General features: G+C 42.4%; 1 protein-coding gene across 1 annotated transcript in view; it reads left to right on the top strand.

The window, feature by feature from the left end:
• Window positions 1-24,924, top strand: part of LOC138608701 (ephrin type-A receptor 7) — a 69,814-nt gene that overhangs the window by 10,749 nt on the left and 34,141 nt on the right. The window contains exons 4-5 of the mRNA XM_069681260.1: window positions 18,962-19,086; window positions 23,073-23,346. Coding sequence (XP_069537361.1) covers window positions 18,962-19,086; window positions 23,073-23,346 — 399 coding nt within the window. The remainder of the gene's footprint in view (window positions 1-18,961; window positions 19,087-23,072; window positions 23,347-24,924) is intronic.

The following is a 24,924-nucleotide window of genomic DNA, read 5'->3' as shown; positions in this document are numbered from 1 at the left end:
GGCAACAATCAAGTTTAAAACAGCGAGGAAAACAGCACTGCGGCATATTGTAAATAGGAGACGTTGTAGCGGCTTGGACCCGCAAACAGTTTACTGTGCAGTTTACTTTGTCCGACATCAGTTGACGCTAACACGGCTAGCAAGCTACAACTCAGAAATCTTAAGCCTGCAAGTACAAAACAACACAATGTTTAAGTGAAAGAAAAAACATATTAGTCTTTTTCTCTACTAATTTCAGACTCCTTTCTCGTTTCAATTAAAATCTTTGACAGCTGATGCTAACAAAGCTAACGAGCTACATCTTAGCCGTCTTAAGCTTGCTAGCTAGATCAAATCCCAAAGCTCCAAGGTTAGGGACATTCTGTCAGGAAAGGACAAACCTGTAGTGACTACTTTTCCAGTCTCCACAGTTCTTTCAACCTTTCTCCCTTTTATCTCCCCTTCCCCGTCTGTCTGTCTTGTCAGCAGTTGCCATGGCGTTGATTTGTGGTTATTATGGGGTATTAGGGTGTGAGTTGTCCCACTAACCGTGTCATCCAGAGGGATTGGACAAGGGGTTAGGGGAGTGTGTTTGCAGGGGTTTCAGAGGACTTTGTGTGTCAGGGGGGATTTAGACTGACATTTGGTGCGGGGTGCTTAATGCTGCCTGGCTGTGTGTGTGTGTGTGTGTGTGTGTGTGTGTGTGTGTGCTAGAGAGAGAGACCAAGAAGGAGAGAGAGAGGCAGAGCTTTAAAAAATGGTGTTTGATTTTGAAATGTGCTTCAGAATTACTTTCCGTGTGTTTTGACTTACCTCTCCTGGCTTCACCACAGTCATGTCAGCTTTTGTTGAAAGACCTTCGCTTTCACACATGACCAGCAGAGCAGGGTTCAGATCAACAGCCGACCAACTAAAGAGCACCTAAACCCTCATGCCTAGTCTCCTCAATGGCCGGCTCAAGTCAAGTCAAGTCGGGATCGAGATGTCGAGGACTTCTCGTTAGAGGGCTGCAATGGCAGTAGGAACCGGCTAAAAAAGTGGAAATGGTCAGCACTGTCAAATTAAGACAAACTCAAAGCTTTAGATGGATGAAACATGATACAAAGTAGGTGGAGATTTTATTGTCCAGTGCCCTCGGAGGCTTGGGAGCACATCCTGATGCTTGCTGTGGTGTCGGGAATGGGAATGTCTGATCAGAAAGTATGCCCGTTGGGAGCAGGGTTGTCGAGGGTTGGATTGCATTATGATTGCAGGAGCAGGGTTGCTTGGGATGTTCTCAAGTACTGCTTTTACAGTCGTCTTTATACTTGTCAGTGCTCTGTTGGCTTGCGCCTAGTTGTAATCGGACCATACTGGATGGATGGATGGATGGATGGATGGATGGATACTTTAACAATTGAAGGGATGATGCCCATATTAGGGCAATCATAACGACGATGTTCGGTCGGTCTTGAGAATTCTGTTTTGGAGTTTTCCTGCAATGAAATCCCCAATCGTGATCCGGAATAACCATGATTGGACAACATTAAAAGAGGGATCAATGGCTCAACCCTTGTACACTCCCTTTGGTGAGCAACAATCCAACCGCCAACTGTGAAATGGTTTGGTTGAACAGTTGTGGAGTATGCCCCGGAAATGTATTCCATCGATCTGTCCGTCCGTCCGTCCGTCATTGGGCGAGAGGCGGGGTTACACCCTAGACTCGTCGCTGGTCAATCATAGAGCTGACACATAGATACAGACAACCTTTCATGCTCACATTACGGCCATTTTTTGAGTCACCATTGAACCTAACGAGCATATCTTCCTGTTGGAGGAAGCCGGAGTACCTGGATGGGGTTTGAACAAGGAACCTTGTAGCTGTGAGGCGACAGCGCTAACCACCGCACCACAATGCAGCCCTAAGGCGTAGATAAAGACAGACTTTATTCCTTCTTCAATGCGTTGCCTTAAGGTAAACTGCATCCTTGGTTTTCAGTAGAAGACCTTGCTTGGTGTGAGAGTGTACTGTGCGCCGTGTCGTGATGTCTGGCTCGTCTGTAGGAGCCGGTTGTCATGGTTGGAAACCTTGTGCAGCCAGGTCAGGTACAGAAGTGAATAAAGAACATCCCTGCGCAGACCTCAACCTTCTGTCCGTACATGTGTGTGCTCCCCCGCACCGAAACTCACTGACCTTTATGAGATCTGCAGCAGGGATTTGGAACAAAGCTAACACATACCGACACACACACACACACACACACACACACACACACACACCCTGTCTCTCTTGCCACCTCATCATCTCTTTATTACTTTTAGACTTTTTTTTAGATCCTCCTCCCCCTCCTCCTTCGGCCCGGTCTCTGCTTTTTATACCCTCTATTTCCTTCCTCATTTCCCCCCCACCCTATCCTTTCTCCGCTCTCCCCATAAACTCACTATTCTTAGATGCTAATTTCTCTCCTTCTCTTCTCTTCTCTCTCTGCCGCTCCATCCACAACCTCTCTTCTTCTTTTTTTATCCTCTTTACAACTCTTTCACCATCTTCTCCTGATGTACCATATTTGTTTTTCCAGGCATGGTAAGCTTGTTAGCAGCGGGTGGTGTGGTTAAGCTGGCAGCTGAGGGGCGAGAAAGCCTGAGGATTTAAAGGCACGGTCTTAGTTTTGGGAGAGAAGGTGCTAGGGGGTGCTATATTATGGCTAAAACCACACGCGTGTACACACAGGGGGTCAATTTACATCCATGCATGCAGCGAGATTTGCCTCCTTAGTGGGTGAAAAGAGTCTGAAACAGCATTTTAAATCTAGTGACACCAAAAGCCCCTCCATTAAACCCAAATTTAATTGAATTTTTTCAAAAGTACTCCTCAAACCGGATGCTTCCACATGCTCAGAGGTGGAGTGCATTTCGCCCAGACAGATGGGGTTTTATCAGGACTCTCCAGGCCGCCGAGGGGAAGGGGGGAGCGCTGCACGGTGCGTCAAGGATGGATGGATGGATAAAAGGAAAGGAGGAGAGAGGGGGGATAGAAACATGAGTGGAGTTGCGTGAGGAGATGGGGCATGGGCCGGGTAAATGGGGGATCAGTTTTGCCCTGGGCTCATGGGGCCCCTTATCCAGCTGTGGATTAGGGATGCATATGTGTGTGTGTGAATATTCTCACGTGTGCACTTAACCATGCTAGCATGCTATACGCTCCGTGCATCGCTTCATGCTTCATTTGTGTGTGTGCGAGAAAGGATAGTGACATCTTGCCTCAGCGTGCCGCCTCGTATGTATGTTTTGTGCGCGTGTGTGTGTGATCAAAACACACTCGGGTTGAATGTCTCGGCCCCCAGTGGTACATCCAAAGCGCTTTAGCTGAGGCAGAGAGGAAGGGAAGGATGTAGAGATGGGGCGGAGGTGGAGGCGGGGGTCAGGGAGGAGGAAGGATTGGCATTTCAATATCCTGAGAGGATTACGGGCCGGGCTTTAGATGGTCGGTCCCCGCGGAGTTACACGGGCCAGAGAGATGGACGCGTAAAAGGAGGAGGATGAATATAGAAGTGGAGGGATGGGGAGAGGTGAGCGGTGTAGCTTTGTGAGCAGAATGTCTTCTGGGCGCACGGGGTGAAAAGCAGGAGCAAGAAAACATCTTTAAAAACGGTTGCACGCAGTAGAAACTTTTCTATCAGCGCTTTAAACAAGTATCTGCATAAGGAGGACATTTGCATGTTGTGTGAGGATGAAAGTCAGGAGATAAAAAGGGAGGAAAAAAAGAAGAGAAACTTATAGAGTCAAAGACAAGCAAGCGAGGAAATGTGAGCCTCGCAGCAGAGGATGTATAGTGTGAGAGTACAGGAGGATAAAACAGTGAAGTGGAGGGGAGCAGATTGTGCCGCCTTCTGCTTCCTTCAGTGATTAAAGTTGAAGGAAGCAGAAGGCGGTGGATAACGGGATCAATGTTGGAAGAAGTTCCCAGATTGTTTCCGAAGGTAAAAGTACCAGAAGCACAACATAAAAATGCTCCGCTATTACTGAAAGTTCTCTATTCAGCATCCAACTTACACGGTAAAACCACGGTCAAATCAGCATGAACCTTGAAAAGAAGGACTCTAGAGTTCTGTGGAAGATCGGCCTATTATTATATTGCTCTGTTGTATTAAGGAGAAAAACAAATCTGTGTTCATTTTCTGGAAATATTCTGTAATGTTTATGTATAATATTTGATGAATCACCTCTTTAGGCATTGAACCAAAATGTTATTAATTCTTTCGAAAACATAAGCAAGAGTCTCTTTGATGAAACTGCTGCCAACTCACAGGTATCAGAAACCAATGACTGTATATATAGATGGACGACGCATCTCCATCTGCTCTCATTGTACAGAATTGATGCCAAAATAGCCCCCGTGACAGGCGCTGCCATCTTGCGATGGTGACGTCATTTGGAGCCAGAGACTGCGCTGTACAGATCAGTGGGTGGAGCCTTACTGACTGAAAAATCAGCAAAGATCCTGCACGACGGAGTGTTTAACAGCAGAACAGCTTCTTTGTGTTGGTCTGAAGCAGACGTTCACAGATATGTAAACTTCAATGACTAGTTATTGTTTTTCCACTCTGCTAATCTGGAACAGATCGGCTGCAGGAGCCGTATTTGTCAACAGAGCTGTCAATCATCCTTTTTACAGCATCAAATAACTAATTAAAAATAAACTTGTTAGAAAAAAAAAAGAACACTTGGACTTAAATCAGCATGATAGGAAGAAGAAACATCTCTATCACCCCCTGCTGACCGGCTGCAGTATAGCTCATAAAGCCCGCCTCCTCCATGTTAACAGATGGGACATGAGTCAAACTATAAAATCAAAATACACGCCAATTACATTTTTAATCAACATGGTTTCTGTCATTATAGCTAGTTATTATCATACTGTTTTACGTCCACATGTTAATTTTTTTTGACATTTTGACAAGTTTATTTTTAATTAGTTATTTGATGCTGTAAAAAGGATGATTGACAGCTCTGTTGACAAATCCGGCTCCTGCAGTCGATCTGTTCTGGATTAGCAGAGTAGAGGAGGAACGGCGAGAGGAGACATAACTAAAACAATCACTACAGTTGTTGAAGTTTCCATATCTGTGAACGTTAACCTCAGACCAACACAAGAAGCTGTTCTGCTGTTAAACACTCTGTCGTCCGTTTTCGTGTGTGTGTGTTTTGGTTAGCAGAATTGGCTAACGTGGCTCTCTGCTGCACAGACTCTGACTCCAAATGACGTCACCATCGCAAGATGGCAGCGCCCGTCATGGGGGCTATTTTGGCATCAATGAGAGCAGATGGAGACGCGTCGTCCATCTATATATACAGTCACTGATAGAGACAGACAATCATATATGCTCACTGATGCACTCTCTTATACACCTACGGGCAATTTAGAGTCACCAGTTTACCTAACGAGCATGTCTTTGAATCTCCACACAGAAAGGCCCAGCAACCGAAAGATTCGAGCCACCCGGAAATACTGTAGTAAACCTCAGATTTGGACTCTTTTGTGGAGTCCTTGCAGCGCTGCCCGGTTGACCTTTTCCTGTCAGGTCAAATGAATCCAGGAAAAGTGAAGATTGGATGCTTGAGTGATGGGAGGACGATAAGAAGAGAGGCTAAACTGAGAGACGGAGTTTTCTCTGACTCGGTTGTTTTTCTGAGAACTCTGACGTCTGAGCGCACACTTCGCTCTGACTGTTTGAATATTTATAAGTCTGAGCATGAATTAATTCGGCGTCACACTTCCCCTGAATCCTGACAGAAAAAAAGAAACAGTCCGGTCATGGTTTCTTTTCTTCCTCTACTTCTTTTTTGTCATTTACTTTCCAGGAGCTTTTTTTTCTCCCCTCTCCACTGTCACACCTCTCCACCTCTTCTGTCTCCCTCCTCCCCGCCTCCAGCCCCTCTGCGTGGAGGCGTTTGGATCCTTTTTTGCCTCCTTAATTAGAAGTGATGGGAAGGTGAGGCTTCAGCAGGCACCAAATGAATAGAGTCATCAAGCTACTTTTCAGGACTATAGCCCAGCCACTTAAGACGCTCTTTCACCCTGTGATGGGAATTTTAATTGCCTACCTCTTGGCTTATAATTGGAGTCTATGAAGAGGCACTCCAGAGGTCTAATTCTAGTGTATGTGGATTTTTACAGGCTGTTTCTTGTTGTTCGGGGAATTGTGGTGTTCGCTTAGGAACAAAAACAAAGCTTGGAGGTACTTGATGACACACACACAATGTTATCCTCCATAATCACAGTATTATACGGAGCTGCAGGGCTGTCTTTGATGCACTTTTTTTTTTTGCTAAAATCCCTCTCAGGAGGGGAGAGAAACAGGCGAAAACACAAACTCTTATCATCACAAAGAGACCAGACAGAAAAGTTCAAACTTCAAAATCATTCTCCTCTCTCGTTCTGCCCGTCTGATACCTTGTGAGGTCTTTACCGCGCGTCTGCTGTGGAGAGCGAGTCGGGGCTGTGTTGGTGCGTGCGTGCGTGCCATCTTTGTTTTTTTGTGGGTTTTGTTGCTGGAGGGGAGCGGAGGTTGGCGGCGTCCTGCTGAGAGAGAGAGTTGTGCAGGGATGCAGCTGTCTTTGTGAATGACGGCGTGCTCTGATACAACAGTGGGAGGCTGACAGACAGTTCAGCTCATCAGACCAACTTGTGCACACCTCTTCCTCAAACCCTCTGTTACATCACTTTCAATCAGGCAGTTGGCCTACATTTGATATCTAGGAACTTTTTGAGGGTTTTTTTTTTATTTACAAATAGCGCTTAATTGTACTTTTACATAATGTAGGGTTTTACATTGCAATATTGCTTTTTATTATTAAATATACATGATGAATGTGATCAATAATCAAAAGTTTACATAGGAATATGGAAGTTTAACATTGTTATAGGGCTTTCTGACAAGCAGTGAAAATCTGTGACTGTATATAAAGATGGACGACGCGTCTCCATCTGCTCGCATTGTACGAAAGTGATGCCAAAATAGCCCGTCATGGGCGCTGCCATCTTGCGATGGTGACGTGATTTGGGCCCAGAGTCTGTGCAGTAGGGTTCGGTGGTTGGCGCTGCCGTAGCCACCGAAACACACACTTAAACAGGATCCCACATGTCGGCGTGTTTAACAGCAGAACAGCTTCTTTGTGTTGGTCTGAGGTTAACGTTCACAGATATGTAAACTTCAATGACTGTAGTGATCGTTTTAGTTATGTCTCCTCTCGCCGTTCGATCTCTACTCTGCTAATCTGAAACAGATCGGCTGCAGGAGCCGGATTCGTCAACAGAGCTGTCAATCATCCTTTTCGCAGCATCAAATAAGTAATTAAAAATAAACTTCAAACAAAAAATTGACACTTGGATGCAAATCAGCATGATAACAACTAACTATAATGACAGAAACCATGTTTGACAAAAGTTTATTTGGCGTGTATTTTGATTTTATAGTTTGAGTCATGTCCCATCTGTTAACATGGAGGAGGCGGGCTTTATGACCTATACTGCAGCCAGTCAGCAGGGGGCAATAGAGATGTTTTGGCTTCACTTTTAGGGAGCTGCCCTGTCGTCCATCTTCCCTATCTATCCCATCCACAGGGACACAAGGGTTTGCTTCTTTGTGGGGAATCTCGCCAGCTTTTATAAAAGTGGCACTTTCTATTTCTACATCACTTTAAAAAATCTGAACTATCCCTTTAACTTAAATAGTTCTAAATAGTTCCTCCAGCTCTGCATTTACTAAACCTAGTATACACTACATTAGATCCATCACTTTCACTCTCAACATGTCCCATTTGCACTTTATTGAGTTTACACTGAGTCGGTAAAGGAAACAGGATGAAGCGATTTGAACACGTCTGCATGCTTTTTCTCTCCTTGCAAGTCTGTCAGAGCAGATAGCGCTTTCTTCACCTTCTTAGCCAATCTCCTGCGGCAGCCTTGGGTCGGACACTCTATGTATGTGTGTGTTTTCTTACGGGCCCGTGTGTGTGTGTGTTTGGACCGTGTTTTTATTTGTTTGAGGCTCCGGGCGGACGCTGTCTGGCTTGACGGACGTGTCGTGATCAGACCATGTCTCTGCCTTTAGGCTGAAGCACACTGGGCCTGAAGAGTGTTCAGAATCAGTCAGTGTGCAGCTGTCAAGAGCAGTTTAAGTAAGTCTGCCCGAGTCGCTCTCCCCTGGTGGTAGTGTGGGTTGCCAGATTTGACAGATTTGTAAGCACTGTGAAGCTTTAGCCAACAGTTAAAAGGTGTTTTTCGACGCCCTGCAGGTTTTCTTTTTCTTAAAATAATCCTCTGATCTCACCAAACAAAAAACACTAACATGATTAATTCTTAATTCCACTGGTGTGCTGAAATGTTTCACCATGTTATTGTGAGTCACTTCAGGACCTGGATCATGTTGAATGGGGGCCTTCTTAAACATATACAGCAACAGACTCTTTGTCTACTTCCTTGTTCTCTCACCGTGCTGTTCTTCCTCCCGCCCACCACCCACCTACTGACTGACACATTTAATCAATCCATCAGTGAGACTCTGCTCTCTGTTACACACACACACACACATGCACACACCAGTCACACAGCTAGGTGGACGAGTCAGCGCAGCATATAATCCTGCAGTTTAGATGGAAATGAGGCCTGTCCAGGTGTTTTCCCTGCACCGTATCTCTCCCTCTCTCTGAGAGAGCTTGCTTTGATATGAAAGATATTAACCACTGATAAAACCAGTTTCTGCTTCCTACTGTTGCTCTTTCTTACAGCATGCATTTCTCCTGCTTTGGATATTTGGAACAAAGCAGAATAATTGGGTGTTTGTATATATATATTTGGGATAATGTGACCAGGTGGCTGGATGCTGATAGTGCAGATTAGACCGAGTGGTGAGCAGGGACAGGTTGCCAGATAGCGCTCTACTGCCGGGGCAGGACGATAGCCACAGATTGAAACAGCAACACTTGCTGCAAGATAGTGAGACCTTTGTGGGGAAGCGGCTCTTATGTACAGCATCATTAGATTAGGATGCAATGCACGTGTGACTAACGAACACCTGGTGGTATCGCCATTAGAACAGCAACTGTCTAAATATCCGTCAGTTTACTTTCTTCAGCCACCTGAGAACGACTTCAGATCTCATCTCACTTGAAAAAAAAGGAGCATTAACTGTTTTTCTGTAAAAAGAGTAATAATTAAAGCAGCGCTTAAATGCCTCGATACGATCATTTATTGCTAAACTATAATACCTTTGCTTTATGCCCACACCATTATCATGTAAAACGCTTTTAAATGTGAAATCTTAATCAAGGTTGTTTTTAATTGGTAATGATTTCAAAACCTCTTCCAGTCGTGTGCATTTAATTAAGTCAGTACACGTCTCGCGGTGCTTTAAGCTACCGTTCCAGGAGAATACTAATGTACTGTGTTTCTCTGCACTAGTGGAAAATATATATATATATACGTTTTGTCTCACTATAACGCCGCTAACGGTTTCACACAAGACAAGATAACCTGTAACAATATACAGTGCAGGGAGAGACATACGTTATTGTTTAAAGACTGCACATAAATAATGTTAAAATTTTATAGAGAACAGCAAATAAACACAAGAAAATAATATTACCACAAAAGAAGTGATGGCAAACCAATAAAATATAAACAGTGTATTGACAACAATAATACAAATAGTATCAAATTAAATACAGTAAAATAAAGAATGTGAGTGTGTAATGCATGTGTGAGTAATGTTGAGAGAGTTAAAGTAAGACATGAATATATGGGCAACAAAAGACTAGTTACAAAACAGCAGTTAAATGTTCTTTAAGACATCTTTTGTTACATTTTATAGACGAACAGTTCTTTGCCATGTTGGAAAAGCCACTCCATAATTTGGTACCTCAAAATCATATTGAAGAGGTGATACTTTATTAATCATAGGGAAATTCACTCTGTTTTTCCAAACATGCTGCACAAACATAGACCCGAAATACACACATGCACAAACTGAAACCTATGGACATATACTAATGGAGAGATGTCAGAGTGAGGGGCTGCACGTGGACATGCGCCACCCGAGTGTTTAGGGATTCGGTGCCTTGCTCTTGGACACCTCGACGGAGCACAGGAAAGGAGCTGGCACCTCTCCAGCTACCAGCCCGATTCCACGCTTGGTCCATTCCAGGGACTTGAACCGGCCACCCTCCAGTTCCCAAGCCAAGTCCCTTCAGACTGAGCTACTGTCTACCCAAGTATTGAAATCGATTAAGCCTTCCCTTCACTTATTAACAACACAGTTCTACATCATTTCCCTTTTTTAGCTTTAGCATTAGCATAATTTCCATGTTGTGTTTCCATGTTATCTATCATGCTTTCAGTGAGGCACTGGCTGAATTATTGTGCAGCTACACCGGAGAGGGAAAGCCTGTGATGCAGAAACACATCCACACAGTCAAATTACTAGTTGCATTGCCGATCTTCTGATTGGTTCAAGTGCTCATCCAATCAGGAATGTTCAGCGCTGCAAGTCCCACCCGCAAAGCTTCTGTACTTTTGAAAAGTAGACCCCGAGCAGACACTTTTTGGATTAGTGTTGGGAATTACGGGTCTTTGAAGGGAGCCGGATCTTATGGCTCCGTTTCTTTCCGAGAGCCGTTCATCGTTCTTTTTCTTTTGTTTCAGGGGCCGGAGGTTACTAGGTTTAGGGTAAGGGTTAGGGTTTAGGGTTCAAATTAAAAAAGAGACAGCAGAATAATGTAGGAAGAATTAATTAACGTCATTGATTTGCTAATAATTTATGATATGACCCTGTATGACTACAGAGATGTCAACAAAAATACAACAAACTTGGCAGAGGGTTATAATGTTGCTCACCGTCGGCACTATGTTGTGGTGACATGATTCCGCTGCACGTGACCCTTCAGATAGTCCGGTGTCTGTCAGCAAGATACTTGAATAGTTGATAAAAGTTTAGCTCGTTGACACCTGTTTCTGTTAAGTTAAAACAAGTGAAAATACTCAACCACAAAGCTGCTTCTCTGGTGGAAACTTTAATGATTTCATTTAAGAAATGCTCGAGCAGATGCACCCTTATGGAAACCCCCAAGAGGAATGCTTTCGGCGGTAGGTGTACATAAAGCTCCGGGGACGGCAGAACCAAAGGAAAACGTAATGTTCCCACTCCCCTGCTGTCACTCACGTAAATCGTTGCGCCATGCATTTAACCCCAGGTAGAAGCCAGTGGGTGCTGCGCCCTCAGGGAACGAATAGCGCATTTCCCATTAACCCTTTGAACACAAACAGGCCTGACAGATACGGCTCTCTCAATCATCCCTGCCTACGACTTGTAGCTATCTCGTCTCTTCATTACGAACACATCACTCTTTAATATGCGTAGGCGCCCGGGAGCACGTATACTTGCACATGTGGCGGAGAGGGTGAGAAGTAGAACAATGAAACCCCCTCCTGACAAGATGGATGTCATCTCAGCGGAGGCACAAACAGGCCTGCAGGGAGCAGCGGATTCCCCCCGAGAACAGAGGAGGAGATGGGGAAATGAAGAGATAAGGAGACAGGGAAGACGGCGAGGGAGCGGGCCCGTAGAAGTGAGGCAGAAAAAGTAAGAATGACTCTGAAAATGTTCCGCCGTGCTCTCGCCGTGGCCTCTGGGGAGAGCAGCTCCTCCGCCTGTCTCCTTTGATAACAGCACAGAGATGCCAGTTGTACCTGAGCTGCCTCGCTGCGCATGGAACCAAGTGCCTACAGCGGTGGCTGCCATTTTGTGGCAAAGCCTATTCATAGATCTACCTGCCATGGAGACCTGAGCATACTAGAGCTGCCACATAACCCCCCAGTGTCTGCAGGATTGGGCATCAAGAACCGGCTCTGATTTGGAACTCATAAGAACTGAGACATTTTGCTAAGAAACATGCTTTTAAATGCAGCCTTTAGATTCCTGAAAGCGAGTTAGGACCACCTGTGCGTCTCTCACTCAATTTCAATTCCATGGTTTATCACTGATTTTGCACACACCATTACATATGGAAAATGCCGGACTATGTCTAGAACTTGCAAAATAAATGAAACCCAGTGCCTATATTGGTATAAGTGGCCTATTGTGATGAAATCTCTTGGAAATTTATCAAATGCTTCACATGTAACATCATAAAATATTTCTTAACACTCCAGAAGTTCACACTCCACGCGTAAGAAAAACATGGCGTCATCAACAAACGTGCAACGTGATTACGTAAAAGATAGAAGCCTTAGCTTTCTGCTGCAAAAAGATTTTGGCTCTCGCTATTACAGTTTTTATTTTTAGATTGATTTAAACAGAGACATGTAAAAGACAAACAACAAAAGTGTTCTCACTACAGGAAAATAACTGACTTCAAGAAAAGAAACCCGTCTTAAATAATGAAGCATTTTTAATGAAGCGTGTGACGTGACAAAAGTTTGATGCTCCCGGCAGTGGCCTTGATTTTAGAGAATCAGCAATTAAGAGTTACCAAAAACTCAACTTGTGCAAGAAAGAGAATATTCATATTTTTCCTTCAACCAAAGAGAATCTTAACATGCATACACATTTGGGACAGGTTTACAATTTATAAAGCTTAAATCTACTTCAAAAACTGAAAGTACTTATTTTGAATTCTTTACTCGTTCAAGTAATATTTGAAGGAACCGAACTTTCACTTTGTGGTCTTGAGTTCTTGACAAATGTCTCTTGTGTGAAGAAACGCGCTAAAATTTCAGATTCTACAAGAACAGGACCTGATAAGCGGAGTCGATAAAACCTAAATGATATCCAGCTCCAGCTTGTACTCACAGTCTATATACGGAAGTTTAATCACAGAGAGGAACGGCAGTGTGCTGCCTGTTTTGCCATTTTGTGCCAAACTCCATCTATTACACATCCTCATACCTCACTTTCCCGCTCTCATCATGGTGTCCCTTTGAAGCCTATAGCCCATTATCTGTGTCAGTGATTGGTATGTGTACGAGAAGCTTTCATACTGGATCTTATCAGGAGCCTTATATCTCTGTGACGAGTGCCTATCAGTGTGTCTGCCGTGTGATTTCTGCTGTATGATGAGGCTTTGGGAACGTCTGCTGCGTACTTCAGCAGCAGAGCTGGAGAGGCTTATTGCCCACAAGGCCATCACCTCTTCTCTATTACTTGTGAAAATCATTGTGCGTTTGTGTACATGTGTGAGTGCGAAAGCCATTTCAGATGGCAGTTGGTATTGTTTCCTTCCGCTCACATATATAGCACCAACACTAACCATTTGCTGCCTTGCACGTTTGTGTGTGCCATGTGTTGAAGCGTGGGCGTAGAGTATCTGCTCTTAAAATGCTGAACATGCATGTACGCTTTGGAATCTGTTATGTCCACAGTGTGACCATGACTTCATGGATGTGTCCAAAGTCTTAATACATACACAAAGAATATCAACCTCTATCGACCTCTTGATCATAGAAGACTTTAGTTTAAAGCAGGCTGTGCAAAAGCTCATATCAAACCATATTTATGTTTTATCATTTAAAGCAGGAAGTAAGACAACGTAAAATAAAGAGCGTGATTTAAGTAGCGTTACAAACATACTTATTTTGACCTAAATCACTCTGATTCTGTCACTCTGTGAAGTTACACAAGATACGTAATGTTACACAAGTTACATAACATTACACAAGATACCTAACATTACATAAGTTACATAACGCTACACAAGATACGTAACGTTACACAAGATACATAACGTTACACAAGTTACATAACACTACAAAAGATACGTAACGTTACACAAGTTACATAATGTTACAAAGATAACTAATGTTACACAAGTTACATAACGTTACACAAGTTACATAACGTTACACAAGTTACGTAACGTTACACAAGATACGTAGCGTTACATAAGATACATAACGTTACACAAGATACGTTACGTTACACAAGTTACATAACGTTACACAAGATACGTCACGTTACACAAGTTACATAACGTTACACAAGTTACATAACACTACACAAGATACGTAACGTTACACAAGTTACATAATGTTACAAAGATAAGTAATGTTACACAAGATACGCAGTGTTACATAAGATACATAACGTTACACAAGATACGTAACGTTACACAAGTTACGCAACGTTGCACAAGATACGAAACGTTACACAAATTCTACCCCCAAACCCTGTCATTTCTTCAGTAGATTTTGTGGGATGGTCTGGCACCGTTACCCATGTTTTCAATGTATTTGCCAGGTATGCCCGTTTCTTTTGCTCTCCAACAGTCATTCATGTTGTTTTGGGGAACAGTCATATGTACATATCGTTTCCGGAGAACTAAACAAACGTGATTCATGGAACTTTTTTGTAATTGACAATCACCCTGTTATGTTTTTCAGATTTATGCCAGATTAATGCCTTAGGTAAGGTCACTTCCACTTAAACATTAGGGTTAATCATACATGTAAGCGTACAAATTCTATCTTCTACTGTGCTTTTAGCTTGACAGTTTGGACACCACTAGTTTTTCTGCCACAGAAGTTAAAGCCCACTTTGTTTCAGCTGCAGAGGTGGAGACATCACTTTAAACCTTGGAATCACTTTATTATTTAAACCTTGCTGTGACTGATAGAGAAATACTGAACACCTGTGTTTTTTTACTGTCAGATAGAGTGTGAGATCCGGAGTCTGGAGGCAGGCAGTAGTCCTCTTCATAATTCAGCTCACAAGGAAAGAAAGAATAGCAAAGAGTAGGCTGCAGTGGAAGATGTGGAGAGCAGGCTGACACTGTGTTCTTGGTTTAGTGTGTTAGACTGAGTGTCTGCTTCTGTTTGGGTGGCAGGGACTTCCTTTCACTTTTAGCCATCTTAGCTTCTTTCTCTTTCTCAATTTCTGTAATGCTGTGGGAATAATTGCTTTACTTTTGTAATTAGCTTGGCTGCAGTTTATTTTCTCTACACTTTATAATGAATGCTTTCACAGAGTCATTTATCATTAAGAATAATTTATGAGTCTTTATTTACATTCCTGTGTTCTGGTCATTAACATTTTTCTCCTTTGTTTAGTGCCTATAGGCAGCTATTCTAACCATTAGTTATAAGTGCGAGATAAGTGTCTCGCTAGCATTGCGTTCAAATGATGTGAGTTATTCCTTGGAATGACTCAAAGCCCCAAAGGAAAGTGTTTATACTTTCAGACTGCCACTAATTGGCACCATTTAAGTTTTCTCACCACTTTAAATGATTATTTTTAATTTATTTAACGGTCAGTAGACTTTGAAGTAGTTTTTGTTTTAAAACAAATCAAACTTTAAAGTGCCACCTCAAACAAACCAGTTTTGTTTTTGGCGTCAAAGCAATATAGATCAATCAATCGGTTTCCCTCTTGATGTAGTTCTTTTCTTGATCCTTCACATGAAAAACTAACAAACCGGTTATCTCTTTTGGCATTCCCTTCATTTTTAATTCTTTGAAAAAAACATACGCATTGTACATTTAGATGTTTACTATGTATTTCTTAAAAATTGTACAACTAATCAGGTGTTGTATACAAATATAATGCTAATGACATCATGTCGTCTATGGGGATTTTATAGATCACTATATGTGTTTTGTTCTTATTTTATTTTGATAATCAGTGACCGGGACCGGAAAAGCAGCGGCTTAGCTCTGCCTACCCTCTCTGGCAGACCAACCACTGCTGGCTGATGGAAAACGCGTCACCAAATGGGCACCGCTTGGGATTTTACCCATTTATGTCGCCACAGACACCCAGACCATAATACTCCAAATGCAAAGGCTTTCATCAGTGGGCCATAGGCTCAATCACCATTGTGTTACCTCATTCGGCGATAGATAGTGACTTACGTGTTATCCTGCTCACTAGATGTCTGGTTTTGATTCTGATTTTGCAGTTTTACATGTCATTTATAAAGAAAAAATCAGGCTGCCACATTCTGCCATACAAGAACTGAGAGTCAATCAGACAGTCACACAAACACAAACCCACATGCAGCCCTATTATACCGTCTGATTTTCTTCCTTCTCCATTCAGCTTGATTGGGCAGACAAAAAATGGTAGATTCGGCGCTCATTGGGACACACAAACAAACGCATATAAATACTCACCCACCTTGCCTCTGTGATACCACAGAAGTCACCATGAATAATGGATAAATACCTGTATTTTCAGAGACATCAAAAACAGACAGATGGAGATGGACAGAGACAGAGACAGAGAGAGATACAGACAGATCGAGTGCGTCTTTGATCCGCTGCCTAAAATGACTGTAATATCCTGCTGTATGAGAGGAGCACTGAAGGAGCGGCACAGATGCTGTGTGTGTGTCTATGTGTGGAGTACTTTGTGTGCTATCATAGTTTTGCTCATGTGCGAGTGACGGGCAGAACATATTCATTACTGTGGCTGTTTTCAGCGAGGAAGAAGAGATGGATTGGTGGGTAAAGGTCACGAAAGAGATGAATGAGAAGTAAAAAAGAGAAGCAGTCACTGATTGACGGGAGAGAGGATAGAATAGAAACAGATGACAGACCACAGACTGTGGAAAGAAGTGGCCACAGCCACCCTGATGTCACCTGTTGGTTTCTTAACCCTCATTTTGAAGCCTCAAATTGGTTTTGGAACAGGAAGTGACCATGTATGGACAAGGGGATTGATCTGAAGTGTCACGTCTATATTTTGGTTTACAGGATGCTGTGCTAGCCACTGTTGGGGTAGTACTCAGGTTACTTTTTTGTTGTAACGAGTAACATAACGCAAATCAAGTAATCCGTTAATTAGTTTCGTTTTCATCTAAAGTAACCCATTACTGGAAAAAAAAGCTGTATTTCCCTTTTCTGTTTGTGAAAAAAGAAAATCCCTGAAGCACTGTTTCTGTTTCTCTCCTACTTCTTGGCAGTTAAACACAGTTGTGTCAGTGCCCATGCGTTGCTAGCTAACTTAATGAGCGAGATGACAGAGAGGACGGCATTTACTTTGTGGAAATATTCCCATTATTTAGAATTTTTGGGGAAAGGGACAATAACACCATCACAGTGAAATGTAAGTTGTGTCTGAAGGATAAGTGCTTGTCTGCTGTGAAGAGCTCTACTACTACTACTGCAGCTACTATCTGCAGCTCCGCAGCACTGGTGGGACTAAGAGCCTGTGTTGTATTGTTGTCTTTGAAACAGCTGTGCCTATAACAGTATGCCCCTGCCCAGTTTGTTGTCAGATTGTTAGCATAATAAAGAGCTGTAGAGGTTATATTGCATCCGTCATTCCTGTTATTAGGCTGAAGAGTTACAGATTATGGGCCGTAAACAAGGCTATGCAATGACAGGAGAGTAATTACATTCAAAGGTAGACGTACAGTAGGCTACACGTTGTCCTGATTATATAACCGACATGTGTAACAAGTCGCTCAGGTGTAATTTTTAACTATTGGTAACGCAAAAGACGCTTTACAGTTCTCAATGGGTATCGCAGTACCATAACGAGTTACATTTTAATGCTAGTAATCTTGTAACTTAATGAGTTACTTTTAAAAGTAACGTTATACAACACTGGTGCTAGCTACATGTCAATCACAGGTATCCAAGCCCTAAAGCATACCCTGCTTTTTTGTCATGTTTTACTCTTAATGGGGCCATTTTTTTTTACTAATTGGAAAGTAAGCTGTATTAAAGAAATAAGAAGCTAGAGATTAACACCGTGAACTCGTTAGGAAAATGTTACCTGAGGTAGAAAAACGGATTACAAGTAAACTCATTTTGCAGTCTGGTTTTATACAATCAGACTTCTTTTGCGGCCAGTGGAGTCTCCCCCCTGCTGGCCATTAGAAACAACGCAGGTTTAAGACACTTCCAACATGACTTCACAACCAAGAGGCTGTTACAATTAGTTTCAGACAAATAAAGAGACAAGGTCAGACAGAAATTAAAAGAAATACGAGGAAAGGAGCCTTTTATTTTGAAAGGAGGGTATCCAACTATGTTTTAATAATTGGAAAAAATGGCAATAATTGTCGTCTTGCGCAAAACAAAAGGCCGCTGTCAGCCCTGCTAATCTGAACCCTAATGTCCTTAATGGCACAGCTCCTCCTAACATAAAGGCCCTCTAACTAAGCCAACTGTACCCCTTTATTTTTTAGTATTTTTGATTGACAGCCCATTTTGCTACTTCATTATACACGCCATAATTACAACTTAAGCAGGAGTGGGTGGTGCCGGCTGATTATCATACCCATGTGCTGCCTGTCATCTGCAGACAGAGAAACAAAGAACTGGTCCTTAATGTGATTGTTTGCTGTAGCCGGAGCTCGTGCATCTAAATTTGGGCAGCTTTTTGCGCGCATAATTCATCTTCTGTTTTGTTCATTGTTGTGATCAATAAGAGATGAGACATACGTCAGGTTGAATTTCACAACAGATCTAGAAGATTGAGTCAGAAAAAGTTCTGAGGTCAGTTTTAATTGAGAGACTCTGGGAGTTTAGATTAAGAGAGTCTTCATCCGTTAGTCCAGTGTCGATACCGAGATGTCAGTCAATCCATATCTCTATTGATCTATTGTCAGTCCCAATGTAACGACCGAGACACTGCTCAATGCCACACACACACACACAAAGAAACCTAAGCAGTGTTTGTCCGTTCTCGGAGTGCGATGAAGCTGTCTGCTTCAATAATTAATCCGTCCCCTCTCTCCTACATGTCCTCGGCTTTCTGTTCCTCTTCTTTACCTCTTTATATAAAATATTACTGCTTTCTTGCACCTTGTAAGAGAGCTCCTTGTTTCCCCCCCTTGACCTTTGCCTGCACAGTCAGGCTTTGTGTAAAAACTGGAAATCCAGCAGAGTGAAGACCAGAGTTGTCCATGATAAAACTCCTCCAGCCTTCGTATTTATATTGAATGAGACTGGAAGCCCTGAACTCATCGCTCCTCTTCTTCCTCTCTCTTTTCTTCTTTGCAGCGCCGTCCCTTATCAGCGAGCTGCGAGCGGAGAAGATCGAGCAGAAGAGCATCACCTTGGTGTGGAGGGAGCCGTCGTACCCGAACAGCAGCCGCACAGAATATGAGGTCAAATACTACGAGAAGGTAAATCCACTGTTACATCATTATCTGTCCACATCTTTGCTCTTCACTGCTGTTTTTCTGTTCTCTACGGCACCAATCAGACTTACATAAAAATAGAGTAGCCTTTTTTTTGTCTACTTTAATTTACATGTTGTTCTTGATGTTTATCAAATAAGGATGCAGGAAATAAAAGAGGAAACCAATAAAGGAAATCAAGTAAATGTTAAGTTGTCCCTTTAGTACAATTGATTTGTATCCTTGGCCAAATTTATCTCATTACAGATACTTATAAGTATCAATGTAGATGAGGTAACACTTACTAGTAGTATAAGCTCCAAAAATCCTGGATCCTACATTTCCCATAATGCAACTCTTTTCATTCTTATAGTCTAATGTCTTTCATTATATACCCTTCCTACTCATTTACATCGCTCATTTTAAATCCACACCTCCAGTTTGTGATGCAGAAGTTCTGTTAACGGAGAAATTAATGGAGGTACCCTTTAATCATTTTTTTTTTCTTTCAACCAATCAATCACAAAACTTTATTAATCACACAAGGGACAATTGGTTTGGAGCAGCTTGTAACAAACATTTTAAATACAACAACACAAGAAAAAGCTAAAGAAGGAATCAGATCTAATAATACAGATAAATATATCGACGAATAAATAAACACACCTGATAACACGATAAAAGAATCAGTTTGCCAAGACAGAGTGCATTAAAAAGGGGCTATAATGCTGTTTCACATTTTAAGACATATATATAATGTTACATTGTTGCATGTCTAAACGTGGGTGAGGTTTCAAATCTGTAGGTAAAAGTATATTGGAGTAATCGCCAGGCTTCTCAGCTCAGTCTGCTGTGAACACCAGCTTTCACACAGTTTTTTCTACACACTGCACTTTGTGACATCACAGCTTCTAAGAGCTGCCCAATCAGAACAAAGTGGGCTTGTAGGGGCGGGGTTTCTTAAAGGGACAGAGTTGACTGAGTGGTTTCAGGCAGAGGCTGTATGAGGGCCTGCACAGAGCGCCAGTGTGAGAAAAAATTATGAGTTATGTAAATTATGCTAAGCTACTCCACAGGTATCACAGAGTAAAATATGAAGCTTCAAATTAGCATAATACCTCCCCCTTTAAGTATTCTGATCACATTGGATGAACAGTTTAGAACAGCGTTTAGCTTTAAAGCAGGTAACACATAATGACGCCCTGATAGCCACAGAGACACCTGACTTGGAGGATTTCCTGGTTGAAGAAGAAAATACATCTCTTCCTTTTACTCCAATAGTCTTAAAATAGATTAAACAATGCTGTCCAGGCCGTCTCCAGCTTGCACTGCGAGCAGATACAAGCAGATATTAGACCTAGAATTTCAGGAAAGATTGTTTTAAAACTTAGACTTACAGAAAACAAAGTATTAGAATGTATTTCTGTATAAAAAAAGAAGACATAACAGCAAATATATCAATATTGGATTTAGTTAAACTCTTAAATATCAGCTTTGTATTTCTCAGGTTCCAATCGGTGTCCATAGTAACGGCAGAAATGTGCGGCTGTGGAGCATATCTGCTGTGGTGTTTTTACAGCTTTTTCCACGAGACTCAATCTTTGTTTTGAGCAGCTAACTGTTAAGATATTGTTGAAAAATTCCATTGCTTTGTTGCATTTCAGGGGCCAATTATCTCTGACCCTGAGTCCATATTACTGCCACATTCTCCCCTGCTTTGCAGGATAACCACTGTAATTTCATTGGCCCTATCACGGCCATTTAACATAGCACTTAGTCAGATTGTGGCCGCCCTGTCAGCAGTCATAGCGCTCGCTGTAAATCTGTCACGCACGTAAACCACAGCTGTCACGCTCACGCCTCTCCTCCACTTTCATGCGACGGCAGGCCTCTTTTTTTTGTGTGTTTTTTTTATTTGGCTGTGTCACACTCTCGCCCATTTTCACACCTCCTTCTCTTCTCTATGCTTCACCATATTTAATAAAGACCTGCTCCTTACTGCAAGACGCCCACTGCTTTAGGAAAAAAAGAGGGGAAGATTTGCAGAAGGAATACACGGTATGATATTAAGAAGAGGTTAGGGAGGGTATTGGGAAGGAAGCGATGTCAGAAGAAATCAGGATGATGAAAACAATGATGGAAAGAGAGAGTGATAGAAAACTGAGATTAAGACAGTAATATTGTTGACAGGCCATGAAAGGACAATACAACTCTACTACACTGCAGCAAAGAGTCTTTTAAAGTACACTTCATGGCCGAGTTAAGTCAGTGTACAGCCTTTTCTTTCTTGTTTTACAGTAGACGTAGCACTGGTATATATAAAACCACTTATTAATTCAATATGCTTTATAGGCATGAATATAATATAGACAGTATTGCCAAGCGTCAAAAGATAATCAGATTTCAAAGGAGGAGAAGAAAAACAAAGTAAATACAATTGTGTAAATTCTTGTTCCGTGAGTGTCGATAAAAGACTAGTGAAGAAAACAGATGTCCTGTTTGCGGGGCGTGTCTTAAATAACCTTGTTAAAGCTCCTGTGAGGACTTTTTATCTGGTTATGAAACGGACTGAAATGAATTCTAAATACTTTATATGACCAACAAAAGCCAACCAGACCATCAGCAACAACATTGGAGTTTATTTCTGTATGTTTTTTTTTTATGCCTGATGAAGCGATAAACTGCACGCTGCCAGAAATTTAAAGTGAGTGATACATGTGACTGTTAAAGAAAGCGGGGTGAGATTTTTGTTAAAAACCACTTAAACATGAACAGAACAAAATCAGCAAAGAGATAAGAGGTACGGCTTTGTCCACAGGGGGCGCCAAAATCAACACAAACTGAAAGTTTGAAACTTTAAAATCGATCTGAAATAAAACTTTAAGAGCAAGAGCCTTCAGTCTTTAAACAACAAAATCCATACATTTTATTTACTCCGTTTTCCTTTGATAACGTTTTCTCGAGATCTCGACTTATTTATCAGGTTATCGCGAAATTTAAAGGGTTAAACATTTGGTCACACTGCGAGGTATTCAAAGTGTTTCTTCTGCCTTATAACAAATAACACACTGTTGACGACAGTCATGACTAATTCACTGCTTATTCAGAACCCGACATGACAAAGCGTCATGTCTGCCAGTGTTGACGTTTTCCTCCCACCAGTCTTCCCTGAAAACTCTGTGTTTCTCTTTCATCCTCCTCTCTTCATCTCGTCTTATTGTCACCTGATATATGAGCTCTCTCTCAGACGTCCTGCTCTTTATATTCCCTTTATGTCTAATGCTATTCTTGGACATATATTAAGCTAGCAATAAAGACCGTGCATGCAGCTCAAAATCCTCATGACCACCGTGAGTCCCATATGTTCTCTTCTAGATCGAGCAGATCAGTTATACAGGCTCAGCCCCTATAGGAGCGAGCTTATTGATTATTAACGTACACCAAGGCCTGTTTGTTAAACCGAGGCACAGATGCAAACCGGATCGTGCTGTTCAGGAAAAAGCAAACATATGAGACAACAAGTGGAGTAATTATGTTAATGCATGTCGCTTACTCCCATTGTGCGCATGTTTCTGCAAGTTGTGAGTCATACTCGGAGAAAAAGCAGATAAGCAGCATCTTGGGTTTATTTTCCTCTCTAATGATTCGAGTCAAGCGTCTTACTGTCTGGATTTATTTCCAAAGCACAGACTGATACTTGTGTTCTGACAGGAGGTTAAAGACGTTGAACTCGTCAGGTTGCCCTGGCAATCTGTCTGATTCTTTCAAACTTTCTGTGTTCTTTGAAACACTCTTTCACTGAATCAATAAGTGAAACCAAAAGCCCTTGATTTGGTTACAAAATAGTCTCGCACGTCTCCCCCGAGCGTCACAAACTGCTTTGGAAACGATCATCTCACAAATGGATTCCACCTACTCGTCTCGCTCCTTCTCCTCCCGTTTGTCTTTCTGCGTTTCCTCTGTTTCTCACACTTCTCTTTCTGTCTCCGCAGGAACAAAAGGATCAGAGTTATTCTACTGTGAAGACCGCCGCCACGCGCATCAGCGTCAACAACCTCAAACCCGGCACCACATATGTCTTCCTCATCCGCCCTTTCTCCACGCCGGCCCCCTCCTCGCCCCTGTCCTCCTCCCCTCTCTCATCCTCCTCTGCCTCCACCTCGTCCTCCTCTACTTCATCTTCATCGTCCTCCTCCTCCTCCTCTCCTCTGCCCATCGACTACGGGGCGTACAGCGCCCCCCTGGAGCTGCAGACACTTGGCGAGTGTGAGTAGCAGTTTTACGCCTCCTCACGTTTTCTCCTCACTTTCTCTCCGCTCCCTCCTCTCAGGCAGTTTGCGATGGGGGTGCTGGCCAGGTGCCTACACACACAATGAGGCACAGAGTGAGAGGGAGAAGGAGAGAACGAGAAGGGGGTGTAACTGTGTCTGAGATTATGTGTGAAGATTTGAGATTTTACCATTAAGCTGTGAAACGGTTTTTCTTTGTGAAAGTTGCTGTCGGGTCTCATGTGCCACCCCAGAGTCTGCTTCTAACTTTGCGTGTATCTGAGTAATATTCATTATTCCAGGACATGGAATAATTGAGCATTCATAGCCTTATAATACCAACATTTACACATTCGAGCTCGCCTGAGAGCTGCCCTGCACAACCACTTCCCTCCACAGTTGGCCAAAAACCAGCTCCATAGATTTGTCTTGTGAGAGCGGATTTGGTTGCATGCTTGCAGGGCGAGAGGTCTTTAGCTGCATGAAAACTTTTGGTCGATGCATATTCAGGATCTTTATTCGCCTCAGGCGAGATCAAGTGTCAGATAAGTGAAGACCTGAATTCTCACATGGCAGGAACGCAGCAGACTCCATTACTGCATGTACTTAACAAAGTCATGTTTTTACAGTGTGTTCCTCCAAACCCTAACCTCATGTTTATTACATCTATCTGCCATGTGAATAATGCATAAAGCAAAGATAACTTTATGAGTATGTGTGAAAGCACTGACAGTAAAAGTTGGCTGACGCACAGCTCAATACAGAGAGGAACAAAGTATTCACATTTAGGTGCTAAAGACAAATGTTTGTTAAGATAACTTTGCATTCTCTGATGTGTCCCAGGATAATAAGACCACACGTGGAGCTGTTTAGGTTCAAATTCAACCCTAATCTTTGAATGGAAGTCCAGAAATAGTCGTTTCTGATATATTTTAAGACATATATGTAACATGTAAAAATCTTCCAAAGGCATCTCCTCCTTCTCCCTCATTAAAAATTCCTGAATCTGCATAGGACCCGCCCACTATGCAAATTTCCAACCGCCCCCTTTGTCGCAAAAACAAAACACGTCTCTGCCATCGTTTAGTGGCAACTTGTTGAAGCTTAGCTAGCTTGAAATGTAGTAATTAGCAGTAGTAACGTTAACGTTTGTAGTCGGTTACAGCTGGCTCGCGCATCGCCAAAGTGGTTGCCATAGGTTGCACATAAAGATACGCATAGAGTCACCCCGTCCATTAACGGGATTGGCTCCTTAAGTTTGTGACATCACAAACCCTGCCAGTCTGAAAACGTGTTGTTCAGCCTGTCCTTGGTACACTGCAAGGTTAGAAGCAGACAGGCCCAGCCATGGAGATGACTGCTGATGTTGTCCCTGATATGTCTTGTAGCACATGAAGAACACCACATGGAGATGTTTACAAGGTTAAACACTGGATTCTCACTGGAGGGGGGCTTTAAATATGATTGGAAACATGACAAATGTACCATTCTATGAAAATTGTTAACCTTTGTATGCTTATGAATAACGTTTAATACGATTGACAGCTACTAAAAGGAGCTGAAATTACATATTTTG

This window comes from Semicossyphus pulcher, unplaced genomic scaffold (genome assembly GCF_022749685.1).
Source record: "Semicossyphus pulcher isolate SPU_LCO1_2020_fin unplaced genomic scaffold, fSemPul1.0.p SCAF_5, whole genome shotgun sequence".
Taxonomy (NCBI): Eukaryota; Metazoa; Chordata; class Actinopteri; order Labriformes; family Labridae; genus Semicossyphus; species Semicossyphus pulcher.
The sequence above is the reverse complement of the archived record's forward strand: the minus strand, read 5'-3'. Positions and strand labels throughout refer to the sequence as shown.